The sequence below is a fragment of the Aythya marila genome (assembly GCF_965140915.1).
Source record: "Aythya marila genome assembly, chromosome: 24".
Taxonomy (NCBI): Eukaryota; Metazoa; Chordata; class Aves; order Anseriformes; family Anatidae; genus Aythya; species Aythya marila.
The window spans coordinates 1,001,171-1,018,832 of NC_139065.1; the positions used below are offsets into that span (position 1 = coordinate 1,001,171).

Here is a 17,662-nt window from a genome sequence, read left to right on the forward strand (position 1 = left end):
CCGGTATTTCCCCAGGAGCAGCAGGCAGTGACAGAGCAGTACCGACAATGCCTTCTCATGACACGAAGTGCTGAGGTTTTCCAGTGACAATAAATCCCCTCCCTCAGCTTTGCCCCTGTGAAGAATCTGGAGTAACAAATGGCAAAGCAACGCAATGAGCGCTTCCCCTCTGCACAGCCGTGCTCGTTCATTTGCTGGCCAGCTCGGAGCATGCAGCCAGCACCGCACGGTCGGTCCTGCTCTTGTACCTTGAGCTCCACATTTCTTGTCTCATTTAGCATGAAAGTTATCAGATTTTAAACCCTAATCGGAAAATAGCTGTGGCATTGTATCACAAATGCATACATGCAATTAAATTACAAAACCCTTCCTTTTAACGGACATAATTGCAAAATAGGTTTTTCTTACGCTGAAATGAAGGGGTGGAACAGATGGCGAGAACTTGGTTTCAAGTGATGCATTCATTAAAGGCGCTCAGGCTGCCAGGGAATCTTTGCAAATAGGAGCCTGCACCACTGCACCAGGGGAGTTGTACTGTGCTGTTCCCAAAAAACAGGAATGTTTCTGGGGGGGTTCACTGGGCCATGATGATTTTCTGCTGTTACTAGGACCGATCTGCACTTGGCATGTGCCGAGGCTGAGGAATTCAGCTGCTCACACGGTGTTTGAGCTCTCAGTCCTTCAGGGAAGCACCCTACAGAGCAGGACCTGAACCTGGCTGTGCAGGATCAGAGCTGATGTGGGCGGCAGCAGCACAAGAAGCGGCCGTGCTGCACCAAGGGCGAGATGGGACGAAGCAGGAGCCGTGCTGCACGCGTGGAGGTGGCCGGCAAGGGGACCAGCACGGCGCTGCCCGTGGGCACCCACCTCCTCGCTGTACTTGCTGACGTAGGAGTAGATCTCGTTGAGCGCGCTCAGCATGTTGAACTCGGCCGAGTGCAGGCGCGACTGCTCGGCGAGGTAGGCATTCATGTCCTGGTCGCTGATGGCCGGCAGCTTGGCGATGTCTGCGTAATACCTGCAGGGGCGAAAGGCGAGGGGCCCGTGAGGAATGCAGAGGGTTAAAATGCCCCTTTTCTCAGATTAAACTCATTGGGGAAGAGGATGCCAGTTTGCTTTATGCCTACATCTAGCAAAATGGGATCCTGGGCTGTGAAAATAAAAGCAGCAATGCTAGGAGCCGTGCCACCAGATTGCTGCAGGAGCCACGGGTGCTGCAGCACCTGCCATCGAGAGCAGAGGCAGCCCGCAGGTCCTGGGGCAGGAGCTCAGCAGGATCACGCCGCCACTGACCTCTCCACCCAGCTCTTGTAGCTGGGGATGTCCTTGGCGTACAGCAGCTTGTTGGAGGGGGAGTCCTTGCCCAGGCGGTGCTCGGAGGTGGAGCAGGAGTCCATGAAGGTCTGAGCCACGACGGAGAGGCAGGCGTCCGTGATGCTGCCCTTGTGGATGTCAAACACGAACTGGGGGTTTTTGATGACGTTCACCCAGAAACGCAGAGGGAGGCTGCGGAGAAATGAAGAAATAAAACCAAATGTTGAAACAAAGGCTGGGAACGGGCCCTTCCTGCGCTGTGTGTTCCCACTGGGAACCTGGGACAGGTTCGTGCTGTGTGCCCCACGTCTCATCCTGCAGCAGCAAGGTGAAGGAGGCGAGAGCTGGGCAAGCAGCGGGTGCTGAGGGTGCGATGCTTGCACCAGGGCTGGGCTGAGCAGCTCCACAAGGGCTCGCTGGAGGAGGTGGCCCTGCTATGGGGCATCTCCATGTCCCCGCACCCCCCAGCCGCTGCCCGGCCACTCGCCGTCCATCCCCTGCGAGCAGGGCAGCAGGCTTCAGAGGCTCCATCCCCGAATCCCAAGGCCTTTGCAATCAAAGGGGAATTATTATTCCTTTTTTCTTTGGCTGTATAGCAGGATCAAACAACCAGCTGCTGCTTTCTATTACCTTTCAAGTCTGGGCTCTCTCCATCCAGCTAGCTGCACCGAAGGCTTCGGCATTAACTCTTGCTGCACTGCAGGCCAGCAGCTCGGCAGCATCCCCTGCAATGCCAGCTCCTGACCCCCAGTTCTCCAGCTCTGCCTTACAAACCCCAATTTGCTTTGACCTGCTCCAGCAGCCTAAGCCTCTCCTGATTCTCCAGTGAAATTCCCTTTCTGGGCATGCCGTGTGCCCCATTCCCCGTACAGCCCCAGGGATGCCAGGGTGCTGCCCTCAGTGCTGCAGCATCCTCTGGAGGATTGGAGCCATCGCTGCTCGGGCTTAACCTGCCCTGGGTTCCCCCAGCACCACAAGCAGCATCCAGCTTGCAGAGGGCATGGTGAGAGCCGAGCAGAGCGCCCAGCACAACCACTGGCTCACAGACTGAATTTTCCCCCTGCTCTTTCTTTTTTTTTGCTTTAAGAAGTCTCATCTCTACTTGTGATTCAAGCGTTTTTATCCTAATAACTCCTTCTTCTAAGGCTTTCAATAAATTGTTTTTAGCTTCCCACTGCCTTAGCGGGGAATCCAGCTTTTGCAGACGTGGTGATTAGAGGCTTTTAAAACCACGCGGGACTTGGGGGAAAATACAAAATCTTCAGGGAGCAGCCATTTGTTGTGCTTTTTTTCCCCTCTCTCGCAGAGGTAAATTTCTAACCCACAGAGCTTTTAATCCTAAAATAACGGCAGAGGCAGAGACGTAATAGCTCCATTGTTTGGAGAAGGCTGAGCCCTCGCTGCTGTCGGCGGGGGCTGCGTGTGGGGCTGACCCCCTCCTGCCCAATCCTCCTGCCCCCTGCTCCTGCAGCTGCCCCAGAGCCCCCTTGCAGGTAGCTCCGCACACCCCACCATCGCCAACGCCATCGGTGCGGGCAGATCTGACCCATGCAGAAGGCTTGGAGATGGCCTCAGGGTTTAGCACAGCACTGGGGTTTCCTCCTGTGTGTGCACAGAGTGGGGGCAGGATCCAGAATCAACACCCACTGCATGGGGCACTGGGTAGCAGAGGTGCTGGGGGGAAGCACGAGCACGATTCTCTGCCATGTTTCACGTGCTGGGGCTATGGAGCTGGGTTGCTCCCAGCCCTTCTTGCAGCTCTCCCCCATCTCTGTTTGTTTTTTTTTTTTTCCCCAGCTCAGCAGCCAGCTCTGGTCACCCTCCCACCCTTTCCTCCGTTCTCACCAGTTGCTCTTCCACGTGTGCCGCACATCCGTGTCGTGGATGCCGTGCTTATCTGCTTGCTCATCCAGGAAATCGAACATGTACTTGATGGCCAGCGGGAGCGCGCTGCCGCGGTGCACGGTGCTGAACAGCGTCTCAAACAAGTCGTCCACAAACTTCTGCAGCGTACCCTAAAGGGAGCAGCAGCCAGCAAGGTGAAGGAGGGGTGGAGGCACACGCGTGCTCTGCACAGCCCCATGAAGCACAGCCACAGATCCCAGATCCCGCAGGAACAAGCAAGGTCAGGAGCTTTGCAAACACTGCCCTCGCTGCAGGAGGACTGGGGGCTGCAGCTACCCAGGGCTGTGCTTCCTCTCTACTTCTAGCAGAAACCAATTCCTTTGCTTTCAAAATCATATCCGTGTCAGCCACAGTGATGAACATACATTGAAATGAAGGAAAATTTTGGCAAAAAAAACACAAACAGTTAAGTATCTACAGATACTGCTGTCTGTAAAACTCTTCATGTTTTAATATCATGTAGAAGAACGAACTACACAGCAATCATGGTGAGCATGAGTCTATCTCTGTTGCTGCTCCAGGCGCCACCCAACCCCTGGGGCATTACAGGGACAGTCCCACCTTGGTGCTGAGCATCACTAGTGACTGCACAGCACCCTCCCAAGGGCCTGGACAGACCTGCCTATGAGTTTCCCAAGCAAATTTAGCACACGGCAGTTACCTTAGTAGCCAGTAGCCTGGTCAGGTAGATCTCAGACACCATCTTGCTGCCCCGGTCCCCTTCCTTCTGGTCTCCGTGGTCGTGGTTTTTGACCAAGTGCCAGACTTTGACGCCGCTCTCCAGGTCCGGGGTGATCATGGGGGCCCGGGAGCGCAGGCTATCGGGGCTGCCGGTGTACCTGAAGGTGGAGTCTGAGCAGTGGGAGGAGAGGTCAGCCACACTCCAAGCAGACACTTGGAATTTTGATGAATGAAATCATCAGGATGAAATCCTTTCCTTTTCCTGCCTCATCTTGGTGACACCACTGTGCTCGTTCATGCCCAAATCACCTGCTTGGATTTTATTTTTTATTTTTTTTTGCAGGGCGGTGGAATGCAACACCACACAGACACCCCGAAAATGGAAACGTGTGCCAAAACAGACCACGTACTTAAAAACGATACGTCTTGCTCTTCACCCAACACAGAGCCCCCAGCCTTGAACCTTTCCCTTTTTGCACTCAGACGGGGAACCTCTCCCTCTTCACTCACACCCTGCACTTACACGGCCATGGCACGACAGGTCCCTGCAGGACGCTTCCGTGCGCTCCAGCTCACACACATCAACCCTGTGCCCCGACACCAGCACCATCCCAGTACAGTACCAGTACACATAAATAATAACAAGCTGCCAGCTCTGCTGCCCGATGGGCACAGGGAGCTCATAGCAGAGGAACCAAAGGGTTCTTCCAATTGCACGGACACCATGCGGGGATGTGAGATATATTTAACTTCCCAAGCAATGCGTGCCCTGGATCCCACCCACGGCCTCTTCAAGCCAAAACATGGCTCAAAGAAGCCAACACCTATCGTGCCTTGCTCATTTTCTTCCTCTCACTACGTTTCTTTGTTCTCCAGGAACCTCTTGTGTTTTCTCAAATTTAGCCTTCCGATTCGCTTCTCACCCTTCTCAGCAAGAGGAAGGAGATCAATCATAAATCAGCCGAGGGAAGTACGCAAGTCATTACAAAACTAGCTAGATTTTCATCCCTGATTAGGGCTTAGATAAATGAGTACTCCAACTGATATAATTAAGGAGACAGACAGGGGGATGGCTAGGAAAGCATCTACTAATTCTATTTTTAAGCATAGCTCTGCGCTGATATATCATGGGGAAAGTAAATAAGTATCTCATTTAAATTCTGTCGGCACAATTAAAAGTATTAATCTTAACGTGAGCGATGATTCATACTGGTGGTTCGCAAAGGCTTTTGCATCTGGCATAGATCAATGAGCACCGAAGGCTCCTGTTGTGTCACCCAGGCTCGGCTTTTCCTTCACCTGAAGGGCAGGGGCACGGGGCACAGTGAGAAATGACATTTCTCCCATCCACAGAGCCCGGCGAGGCTTTTACCTAAGGAATCCTGCCATGAGAAGGGCTCCTCAGAGAGAATTGCTTTGGGAGCTAGGAGCAGGAGGAGAGGGGTCTGTCAGGAGCCCTCTCGCCTGTAAAACACGCCGTACAACGGAAGATAATGAAAGATCAGTGCACTAGAGATTTTGCCACTGCTGCCTTTTATGGAAGTCTATGATTACTCTGATTGTGGATTTAGTGCTATAAATGCACACCTGGCACCTAACGGGCTCATTTATTCAGGCTGGGGAGCCTTTAGGGACCATCTGCAAAGTGCCTGGCGGTGCTATTATGCAAATACCGAATTCCCAGGTGTGTGAATCCTGGCACACTGAGTTAAGAGTGCTGTTACCCGTTTTTGACCCATTAGCTACGAATCCAGGATCCTCCACTTACAGGAGAAATAGATGAAGGAGCCGGGTTGTTCTCGTGTTCCCACGGGGTGCACAAAGCTGCTTTCCTGCAGCAGCAGCCAGGAGGGGCCTTGCAGCACCTGGCCCCGCCGAGCCAAAAGCCTTTCCCTGGCCCTTTCCAGACCCACGTTCCCAAAGGCTGCTCACGCGGTGCTTGGCATCTTTCGGGTCTTTTTTGCTGTTCAGCTCATAGATGCAAAAGCCTTTGCAATAAATAGGTAGCCAAGCACCCTTTTCTGTTTGGCACGTGCACATAACGTCATTTTAGACAACGTGCTGTGGTTCTCTGGCGGAAGCTGCTGCTTTTTTCCACTTAATTCCCTTCAGGTGCTGCCCTCCTACGACAAAGGCAGCTTCAATCCCAGCTCACCCAGACACATCCTCAATCAGGACACGAGCTGGCCCCATGGCTCTCAGTGGCAGAGCAGCACTTGGCCACCTCCTGCGAGCCTTCCCCCCCCAGCACACGGCTGCTTCTTACCATATCTGCTGATGGACGTGCGGGATATACTGGCAGAGGCAGGAATGTTGTACGAGGAGGTCTGCTTGGGAACAAGAGCCACGACCGAGCGGTCCGATACCTGGGGAGGAGACAGAGGGGGAGACATCAGCAAGGGCTGCTTTCTGCACTGGGTGCTTATCTGCTAATGCAGCCAGGAGAAATCCTCAGGGCCCAGGCTTGGCAAGGAGCTGATGACTTGGTGCTCGGGCCCTTGGTCAGGGGGGAAGGAGCCCATGGCCTTCTCGAGGGGAAAGGTGCTCCTCATCCAGCTGAGCTCTAATCAGGAGCAGCTTAACAGCAAGGGACTGAAGGAAAGGCATGTAAATCAAAAGACATATTGAAGATGGTTTGGGTTGCTCTGATTTAAGATTACATTTTATCCAATAAAAATGAGAATCTCAAGAATTGTTGTGATCCAATTAAAGTAACAATGCAGAGGGAATAAAACAGCTATAATAACGTTATGGACCATAAAACATCCCTATTAAACCATTTTTTATTTTAACAATTTTTATGAACTTTAAAAGTTTGATTTACAGCCTGGCACGTCATAAAGCCATCTTTCAAGGGTATTAAATTGTCTGTCCCTCTGCTGCACCAGAGAAGGAATTAAACGCTGGGAAGTCAAACTATAAATGAACATTAGTGCTAACAAGGTTTTGTTATAGCAGACGTTAGTGGCCATGTTTAATTTTACCCACCCTATAAATCTAATAGGCACTGGATGTTTTTTAGCTTATTTCCCACAATTAGGGATCCACAGGTTGCCAGGGGTCCTTTTGGCTGTGACCTCAGGGTGCTGCGGTGTCCCCAGGGGACGGGAGCTGCCGGGGGGGCTGCGACCTGTGCCCAGCACCTCCCTCAGCACCAGCACACGCGGCACGGAGCCGCACAGCCAGCTCGCTCCCTTCCAGGCTTGGCAGTCCACTAAGATGAAAGGTTTCATGCAAATGTGAGTTGTTATTATCGCTAGCGATAGTGGAAATAATAGCACTTGCGTTTCACAGCACAAAAGTGAGATATTCCCAAGCAAAACACTTCAAACACCTCTGTTATTTCCTCCTCTGCTCCTGCCTCACTTCATCCAATTTATTAAGTCAATGGAAGGAGCGATCAGCGGTGATATTATTTTCCTAGGCTGTTATTAGCTGCCACTTCAGCTCAGTTTCAAGACGGGTGAAGCTGAGCGCTGGCGCTGGGTGCTGCAGCTTCACCGGAGCCACACGGACCTGGGCGAGAGGCGTTGGGAACTGCACACACACCAACAGCTCTCACTCTCTAAATTTTGGGTCGAATGGCTCTTGTCAGCTAGAAAGTACCAGCGTACAAATTAGCATCAGATGTAAGATGCATTTCTTCCCCATCTCGCTCTGCTGTTGCCACACTCCCGTAAAGCCCAGGAGACGCCCGAGAAGCTGGCTGGCTGCTTTACAACTTTATAAATATTCTGATTCTTCTACCAGCTGGAAAAGTGCTGCACAAAACACCTTAAAGAGAGGAAAAATGAAAACGGGGCCGGAGGGAGCCACGGTCTGGCAGCGCCGACACCTCCCCGCGACCTGGGCCAGCGAGGACACAGCCTGAGCAGCTCCACCGCCAGATCCTGGCTGTCATTTTCTACACAAATCTTCCCTCTCTGCTTCTAATTTTTCATTTAAAATAGTTTCCTAATCTCTCAGCCCTTCCAGGCTCCCAGTGGCTGACAGGTATTCATGCTCTGCTGCCTCCCAGTTAACCCTGCACGAGCCGCCGTAAATCATTTGATATTGAATTCGGTGCCTCGTTTTCCCCGAGTAAAGCCACGCGGGGTGAGACTCTCCCGTGGAGTTTAATAGGCATGAAACCAAAAGGACACCACACAAATGTAACACAATTCCTTACAACTTGGCTTAAAAGCTCCGGAGACTTTAACAAAGCATTACAGCCATTTAACCTATACTTCTATTTTAAAAATGAAGAAATAAGCAGCAGGCATGCAGTTCTCCATATAATTCTCTAATGTGGCTCAAAAATATTACAGAAAGGTGAATATTTCCTTTCAAATCTAACTTGGCTTTTGACAAGGCTTCCTATGAAAAATACATTTTACCCACCGTTGCAGACATATGCTGTATTTTTATCACCCTAAACACGTTCAAAACAAAATAATGTCAAAATCTGGCAGGCAGGTGTGGGGCTGCACAAGTGCCCCGGCCTTGGCAGAGCACGGCGAGCAGGAGGATGGCTGCTGGGTGCTTGGCAGGGCACGGTGCTGAGCCCTGAGGAGCTGCAGGGCTCAGCACAGCAGCAGGATGGTGGGGACCAGGCGCTGCTGGTCCTTGATTCAGCGCCGGCTCCGAGGCAGCAGTGCCTCCCCAAAATGCACAGAGCTTTATCGGAGGAAATCATACGCTGGGCATCTCCAGCGACTGCGTGCAGATCCACAGAGATCGCTCAAATCGGCAGATAAAGGTGTGTGACAAAGAGAAAGCCACCCGGCTGAAAATAAAGCCAGCTCTGAATGAAAGGGGGAGGTAGCTTTACAGAGCCGGATCTCATATCTATAGAAATCCAGAAACCATCTCGTCAGTCCTCCTCTAGCTGGAGGAAATCTACACGTCATGTTTATGGTTGAACCACAGCTGTTTCGTACGGATGGTTTCCTTTCCCTGCCTTCCTGCAGATCGCAGAATTCCCCCCGCGCTCCTCTGCCAGGCACTTTCTCTGTGCTTCAACAACCCTGGTTAAAGCAGTGAGAGCAGCGCCTGGGGCGCGGCTGATTTTATGCCCTCTTCTAAGCCGTGCCTCTGCCCAACAGATTTGTTTTACTGTGCAGTCCTGGAGCACCTGTATTTCTGATACCTAATAAAAACATTTATTACCCAAACAGAAAAAAATACTGGTAGAAATACAGAAAATCATTGCTGTTTGTTTTTGGCAAAAGCCCTGCCTTGACAAGATTTCTGCTGCAGCGCAGAGAACTTGGCTTCTTTTTATGGCTGCAACAGCTCCACTCGGGCTGCGCAGAGCTGTGGCCAGAGCCATGTGCAACTGCTACCTATTTAGATACTTGGCAGCAAACTTCCACTTTGTTCCAGAGCAAAACTGACACTCGAGTGGCAGGAATAGCTGCCGTGTCTTGAGTGCTGTCAGGATTTTGTTTATTTTAAGGGTAAACTTATGGCTCAGATTTCCCCCAGGCACCGAAGTGAAAATACTTGTTCCCCTAGCACCCAGCACACATCAGAGCAACACGAAATTCACTTGCGACTTCCCTAGATGACTTTTAAAGATCAAGGCACAGTAAAATCTCCCTGCTTCCCTGCGTGTTGGTTAATCCCTTGCAACTGTCAGGTAGGAGAGGTTTTAAAAACAACGCAATTCACCTGCACGACTCCCACGGCATTTTGCGGTGAGCTGCGTAATCCCTCGGGCTGCCTGGGGAAGCTGACCCTCGAGCAGCTTTTTTACAGGCACTTTGTGTGTTTCTGCCACCCAGCACCCCGCTCCCTGATGCTGTGGCTCCTGTCAACACTGGCTGGTGCTCAGCTTACACGGTGTGAGTCCCACTGATGGACTCGCGATGGTGTACGGACAGGGAGGGATGCCAGATTGAATACTGAGCACTGCTGCGTAGTTACTGATGGACAGCAGTAGGTTGCAGGTCCCAATTAATGCAGTTATCCTCTGCTGCAGCCAGACTCAGAGGAAAAGCCTCTGATTCCTCCCTCAGACTCCCCCAGCCCCGTCTGTACCTCTCTGGACACCTCGCACACCCTAAGCAGTCCTTTCCCACCGCCACACGTGCTGCAAAAGCTAAGGATGGCAAAAATTGCTTAGCTCACCTTGGCCAACGCAAAACAGAGCCTCCTCATTGCCTGGCTTGGTTTTACACGGCTTCAGGGGCAAAACTCCTGGGACTTGGCTCAGAACTAGGTCTGGGAGATGGAAGGAAGGCACAAACTCCTCTTCCTCCCCCGGCTGCTCTCCTGCTTGTCCCGCTCTGTGCCATCCCCGCCCGGCCCCGCGGCTCCAGCAGCAGCAGCTCAGCCCTCTCCCAGCTCCGTCTATCTCACCAGCACGGCTGGCGGTTTTAATTTAGCCAATTTTCACCTCTGCTAGTTTCTTTAAGATCCATGTCAAGGTTGCTTTCCTGTCTAATGCAAAAGCACATTGAAGCAGTCAGGTTTATCATACAAATGCGACCTCCCCGCCTGCCTCGGTAGGCGAGACACTTGGAAAATTAAATTTCGGCTTTTTTTTTTTTTCTCCTTCCTCCTGGCAGCTTCCTGGAAGCCGCCTGCAAAGGCTGCTTTCTCACCTGATAATGCATCAGGGTGTTCAGGCGCTTCCAGTCTCCTTCAATCTTGGTGGTGATGTCTTCATCCTGCAGGACCACCCGCGCGATCCGGCCCTGCCGCCACTCTGCAGGAGAGACAAAAGCCATGCAGTTGGGGAACGGAAGGACACCTGTGGGCTCAATCCGCTCTGATAACAACATCTAACCAACCTCTGGGCAGTGAAACCTGCTGAGGATCACTGCTAACACCCCCCTAAACCATCCCCTCCAGCAGGTGGGGGGTTCCTACCCAAGTCCATGTCAACAGCTCTCGGTCTCTGGGAGTAGGGGACGTTCTTGTACACAGCATCGAGGATCTTCTCTTTGACCTGAGTGATGGTATCACAGTTCAGCACCTTCACCGGGATCTCTGGGCTGTTCTCGTTGTCCGGGTTCACGCAGTTCAGGATCTGGAAAGGAAGGGGAACCACACCGTTCCCTGAGGGGCTTCGGGCCAGAGTCCAGCTGCCCTCCCTTTGCTACAGGGAGGCCAATGGTTGATACATGGGGAGGTAAAATGCTCCCCTCAAACCCTGCCTTTCAAAACCATAGCTCAGCTAGGGACACCGCTGCCTCAGGCCTGGGTCTGGCAGCACGAGGCCTTCCTGCAGGGGAACACCGCTGCTTCACGGCAGTGCCCATACCCACTGCCAACGTCCAAGCGGGGAGGACAGGAGCAGCAATTCACGGCCACATCCCCAGGGATCACTCACCAGAGTCTTGTACTCAATTTGCTGCCGGATCAGCTTGTCCTCACTGAGGGAGTAGCGGGCCTCGCCCGTGATGGCGTCGATCGGGCCCTTCTCCATCTGCTGCTTGATGGCACAGTAGAGCATGAAGAGCGGCTCCCCGGCACACTCCTACCAACGAGACAGACAGCAGAACTGACACGGAGGTGAAGGTGCATCTCCTCCGGGGCCACTGGCCCACAGACCGACTTCACACGGGACTGATTTCGGCAGAGGCACGGTCCCGTTGCCCTAATTGCCAGCACGTGTGCAATCCAGGCTCAGCCCCCAGCAGCTCCTGGGGAGGGCGGCCAAAACCGCGAGCTCCGCTGCTTGTTGGGACTGTTGTCCTTGGCTTGGGAGCTCTGCTGAGTCTGTATGGCTGTAAAACGGGGATCTGAGATCGTGATCTTGTTGTTTGTCCTCATAAAGTCAGTTCTGGGGGGGCTTCCGAAACCGAAAATAAAGTTAAAAATATGAAAGCCCAGGCATGGAGGTGTAAGTGGGAATTGCCCCTAAGTACTAACAAGGTGCAAGCCCTCAAGAGGGGACAGATCAGGGTACTCTGGAGAAGACAGCCAGGTGACACAAGGTGTAACCAAAGCCAGGGAACATTAAGCTGAAGAGCAGAAAACCTTCTCCCAGGGAGAGCCTTTAAACAGTGCTCGAGGGAAGCAGTGGGAACTCCATTGCATGAGGCTTTTTCAGGCAACGTCCCTCGGAGCTGCCTGGCTGTGCCATTTCACTTGGAGCCTAACAGAGGAGCTGCAAGCCCAGCTCCAGCCTGTGCGGGTGGGATGGCAGAGCAGCAGCGGGGGCCCAGCTCCATCCCTCCTTACCTTGAGGAACTTGTGCAGGAGAAAGGCGAACCAATTCGTCAGCATCTTCTCGGCCACCGACTCTGTCCTAGGGGAGCCAGGAGGAGATGCACGTTATGGACGAAGCCAAACCTCATCTCCCTTCACAAACCAGCCTCGGGAAGTGGGAACGGATAGAGATTGGGGTGGACAAGCATCCTCCCTCCTGCTCCCTGCAGCAGCGGGTGCAGTGCTCGCAGCACCACCAGCACCCCGACATGGCTCCCAGTGCAGGCAGGCAGCAGGATGAGGCTGGCCAGCCCAGCGCTGTCCCCGTGTGCCCAGCTGACAGCCCGTCACAGCCCCGGTGGTGACGGGGAGCCTGGTGACACTCGGCTCGTTGCACGTGGTGCAAATTACAGCCTGGCGCAGTAAATCACTGGGATTTGCAGCGGTGGCTGGCAATCAGGGACAGCAGAGTGACAATGGCAGGAAAATTGCAGCTTTCTCCCCAGTCCCACCCAGCATCCTCTCCCCACATTGTGCCCGAGATTATTTCTAATTTAAATACAATGCCTCCTAATGATAGGTTTTAATGCTGGCTCTGCAGGACGGGGTGGGGGGGGAACTGTCCTTAAAGCACCACGGTGGCTTTTCCTGGGACAGGACAGGCTGGCTGTGCTGCTGGCAGGACGTCTCATAGCCCACACCTGAGCCTCTGGTGCCATTCCTGCAAACTGCCCGTGGGACACCGTGCCCCCAGCCTGCTGAGCACACGGGCTGCCCTGCACGAGGCTGGTGCGGTGCTGCAGCAGCCAGGGCAAAGCACGGGGTCCTGCCGGTCCCAGTCCTGCTCCCGACCCATTTTCTCTGTTGTTCCCCAGCTGCTCTGCTGACTTGAATTAGGGACTGCTCCTCGGTGTGGATCTGTACAGCATCCAGCGTGTTTGGAGATGATGGCATTTAATGGAAAAAAAAACAGGGTTTGATCACAGAGTCAAGCAGATCAAGTATAAATGGGAACCACAGATTTCAGCAAACAAAAGCTGACACCAGCCTGCAAAAAAAAAAAACACCCAAAACCCGGGGGTTGCGTTATCTGTCATCTCCTAGGATCACAACATCTGCCAGAAATTTGTGAAAATGTCTACAGATCCCCAAAGAAGTTGAGCTTGAATTGATTAGCTGCCTAAAAACTCATCTTACAACCTGACACGTGCGTGGTTCACCTATTTAAAATGTTTCCGGCACCCAGTTAGGGAGGAGAACCACCAGCACGCTGCCACGGCTGCGCCAGCCAGCCACAGGCCACAGAAAATGAAGAGCTGATGCCACAGCCACGTTAAAGAATAGGAGAAAAACACAGAAAATGAAAACGTATTGTTTGGGAGAGGGGGACCCCCGTGGCTGGCTGTTGCCTTCTGCTTCTTTGTCAGAAATAAAAAATCATCTGAATGGAGCAGCGAAGAAGGAAGCGGCTCCAAAGCTCTCCAGTCCCACTTCTCACCTCTGAGTGCTGAGTCTCACTCTCACATTGACATTGAGAGACTTTTGCAGTGCAACAGCTCCAGGGACTGCCTCCAATTAAGAAATTAATCATCACTGTCCTACGCAGGCTGAGGAGGCTCCTTGCAAACAAGTCCCCTGTTCTTACTGCCCCCGGCCTCCTGTGGCACAGCCAGACTTTTGGGCCTGAGCAGGACCCCTGGGGGGGCCGTGCCCAGCCCCTGGCAGGAGCCAAATCTGTCCTGCAGAGCGGGCAGGGGGCTGCAGAGCTTTGTGCTGCCGTCCCCAGCAGGCACCGCCTGCACGCTGCGGCCGGGCTGCTGCCTGCAACGCCCTTTGGATCTGCCTCTAAAAATAAAATATAAGCTCCTGAAGATTAACGCAGCAGGGGACAATCCCTAGGCTTGGAAAAAGCCCTTCTCAGACTGACCACAGAACAAGGGCAAAGCACGCTCCGGAGAGGGCTTTCCACAGGGGGTCTGATGCCAGCAGCCAAAGGCTGGGCTGCCCTGACCCGCTGAGGCCCTGGGAATGAAACAAAACTAACAAAAGGAGCTGAGAGAACCCCAAAATAAATATGTATTTTATTAATTCTCCCTGCTTTATCTAGGTCTCCCAACCGCTGCCTGCTCTCTGTGCCAGGAACCACAGCAGCTATTTGATTTAATATCAACTTTTTTTGCTGTCTCCCTCGAGGGGCAGCGGCGGAGGAAAGAGAGGGGAAAAACAAAGAAGAAAGAGAGGAAGAACGGAGCGCTGATTAGCAACCGCTGCCACCAGAGAGCTCGAAAAAATAAAAATAAGCAGCATCTCGGTTGGTCGGTGAGGGCTGAGTGCCTGCATCCCACGGATCTGCTGAAAGCCTCAAAGCTCAGCACCGGGGTCGGGTGGGTGCGGGACGTGGTGCCCCACGGGGGCTGTGCAGCAGCAGGCACTGAGCAGGATTCCTGTCCCACGCAGACACCTCCCTTCGGAGCCCACTTGTAACCTCTGATGTCCAGAACCTGCTCGACACCAGCGCTCACAGCAGACAAGGAGCAGCACGGGGCTGTCCCCGCAGGGCTGCTCCATGGGTGGTGTGTGCCCAGCTCTGCTCCTGGGCTCCTGCTGGCACCACGCTGCCAACGCAACCACGGCCTCAAGCCTGGCTTCTCCTCCTCTCACCCATTTTAAAGCAGCAGAACATCAGCTCCTGGCTCAGCTCCTCTCCTGGTGGCCTGGGGACACCAGACCCGAACCCTTCCCACGTCAGAGCTGTGTCTGTCATCGTCCCCCTGTCTCTGACCCCCCAGCACAAGGAGAAGAGGAGCTCTGGCTGGTCACAGCACGCTGCCTCACTAGCCAGAGCGGGCAGGGCTCTGATCGCCAGCCTCGTGCTCCTGGAGCACGGCAGAGTCATTATTGCTGGCTGAGGCAGAAGGCGCCTTCCCTGCGACTCGTCAAACCACGGGGGAAATTAAGACGGCTTCCTTCTCTGAGATGAGTTATTGCCTCCGCAAACACAGCCAGATTTAAAGCAATTTCCTGTCAAGCATATTCATTATGGCTGGAGGAATCCCTGAAATTTTCCTGGAGCTGTGAAATCCTTCCCTTCCCCTCGGCTGCCCGCCCCAGCAAGATGCCAGAGGAGCTGCAGCCGGCAGCACGGACAGGACCCAGCAGGACACGGGATGACAGCAGCTCATGACACAGAGAACAGGGAGCTGCCTTCTCATGGCCTAGCCCATAGGCTCATCCAGCCTATATTCATAAAGCCTTTTTCCCCTTCTCTTTCTAAAATTTCCCTGCATGACCGTGGGTTAGTTGCCTAACCCGTGCTCGAGCTCTTTTCCCCAGCTGTCAAACACAAATGTCCCTGCCTGGGAGCTACGAGGAGAACCTCCCCCCTTTTATTTAAAAATAAAAATAAGAAAAGACACGGGACGAGCAGATAACGATCTGCTCACAATGAGAACACCCCGGCTGAGGGGAGACAAGAACCCTAAGTACCCTACAGACACCAAACAAAGCAGGACCCTGTCCCTAAAAGCCAGAAGCCTGCTGCAAAGGCTGCAGCTGCTGCATCTCGATCCCTCCAGACACAGAGGCGTGGTGGTGACCACAAGCCGCACTTTTTGTGCCCCTCAACTCCCTGCCACGATGGGACAGCCCCATCATGGTGGGGTCAGCAGGAAAGAACCCCCCGGGCAGAGCAGGGGGTGCCCTGTGCCATGCCACCCTCCCGCGGCCCCGTCCTCTCCGGCCCCGCGCTACCTGCGCAGCAGCAGCTTGGGGTGGTTCTTGTTCTCCAGGTTCTTCTCGATGAGGTCGGAGAGGAGCTGCTTCAGCACGTCGGTGGCGTACTCCAGCCTGCCCTGCAGCCCCGTCATGATGAGCGAGGCCACGTTGCCGCGGTCGCGCATGGAGAAGCTGCGCTGCAGCTCCAGCGTCCGGATGAAGGTGAGGAGGAAGACCTTGTTGTTGATCAGCTGGGCAAAGAGCTTCAGCGCCTTCTCCACGCTCTGCTGCCCGTTCCCTTGGACCTGTGGTGGAGGAGAGTACCCGTCAGAAGGGCGAAGGACCGGAGGGGACCACGTGCACAGCCCAGCCCCGAGTTTTCCAACTGTGGTCCACCACGAGCCTGGCACAGGACAATGGAGCCCGTTAGTTTCAGACCACGGCACTGGGACCACCAGCATCCCCCAAGAGCTGGGTGATGACAGCAGGGCTGATGCCACTGTTCCTGCCTAGGACAGAGCCCACACTGCCATGGGGACACCACTCCGTGCCCCACAGCCCCGCTGGTGCTGCCATGGGGACCAAGGGTTGTGTGGCTGGTTCAGTCCTGGGCGCACAAGGAACACCCAAACTCTGCCCCTCAGCACCCCAAACGTGCTCTGCACATTGAGCCACTCCTAACATCACCCTTCCTGCGCTCCCCCAGCACTCCAGCACATCTCCATCGCTGCTCCGAGCACTCTGCCTGCCATAAAGCTGCTGCTTTGAGGCTAACGGCCCTATAAATGATGTACGATTTTGCTTGTTCTGCACAAAAAGTGACACTCTCATAAGTAAATTAAATACCAATTTAGACTATTGCTTTATTATGGGACAAGTATAAAAAATTAATTGAGGCTTTCAGCCAGCTCCAGACTCGAGTAATTCATTACGAATGGAAATGATGAACAGCGTTAAGCAACTCTTTACCAAACATCTTGGAGACTTATGTATTGGCTTTACTGACGTTACGTAATTAAGCAACTGTGTAATTGGCAACACATTTATCACTTCTGCTGTTCTGTTTTTCATGAGTAAAACAAATAAGAAGCATTCATATTTGCTAGCTCATCAGCTTATTTGGTGACCGAAGCAGCAAAGGAAACGTGTGGGACCGGGACACTCGGGGCACAGGAGCACGGCTGGAGACGCCGGCTCGATGGCAGCAACTGCTCTGCGCTGGGAAGGAATCTAATCTGATGCACAAATATTAATTAGCCCCCACACTGAGCACTCAGGCACCTCAGTAAAGCCCTGCAGGAGAGGAGCAAGGTGCTGACAGCACAGCCAGAGGCCGGCCAGGCGCTTGCCCTCCTGTGGGCACGCCGCGAACAGCAGCAGGAGGCGGCTCTGGGGACGGAGGGCTTCGAAGGACACCAGGAATTCCCTGGGCTGCTTTGCTGCTGCCCTACAGCAATGTGCAAAGCGAGAAAAGAAAACCAAAGCAGCACTGGGAAAGAGGAAGCAAGCAGCGTGTGATGGAGATACAGCACCAGGTTCTTTGTTAAAATGAGCTCGGGGCTCATCCTGCTGAGAACCCCAGGGCTTCTACCGAGACTCGGCGTGGAGGGCACTGCCCGTCCGTTACCTCCAGCTCCCGCAGGACAGGATGGTCCTCGATGCCAGGGAAAAGGACCCGCATGGCATACGTCCGATAGTCCAGGTAGGGGATGCCAGAGCGATCCAGGTCGCTGGTTAGCTCGTTGATGTCTGTCTGCAGCTCTGCAAAGGCTGTTGGGGAGAACACAAAGAGAAGCACGGTCAGATGTGAGCTCGGGGAGCCGAGGCTGCAGGGCTGAGGCTCGGGGTGAGCTGCCTGCCCCCACACCAGCAGCAGACACCGAGCAGACCTTGCCACCAGCTCAGACCC

The 17,662-nt window shown here is 53.7% G+C and overlaps 1 protein-coding gene across 1 annotated transcript in view; it reads right to left on the bottom strand.

The window, feature by feature from the left end:
- PLXNA2 (plexin A2) overlaps nt 1–17,662 on the bottom strand; it is a 147,996-nt gene that overhangs the window by 6,178 nt on the left and 124,156 nt on the right. The window contains exons 21-31 of the mRNA XM_082778346.1: nt 17,381–17,523; nt 15,790–16,058; nt 12,073–12,139; nt 11,219–11,365; nt 10,756–10,915; nt 10,488–10,591; nt 6,167–6,266; nt 3,881–4,071; nt 3,160–3,329; nt 1,294–1,506; nt 868–1,018 (exon numbers count right to left, since the gene is read on the bottom strand). Coding sequence (XP_082634472.1) covers nt 868–1,018; nt 1,294–1,506; nt 3,160–3,329; nt 3,881–4,071; nt 6,167–6,266; nt 10,488–10,591; nt 10,756–10,915; nt 11,219–11,365; nt 12,073–12,139; nt 15,790–16,058; nt 17,381–17,523 — 1,715 coding nt within the window. The remainder of the gene's footprint in view (nt 1–867; nt 1,019–1,293; nt 1,507–3,159; nt 3,330–3,880; nt 4,072–6,166; nt 6,267–10,487; nt 10,592–10,755; nt 10,916–11,218; nt 11,366–12,072; nt 12,140–15,789; nt 16,059–17,380; nt 17,524–17,662) is intronic.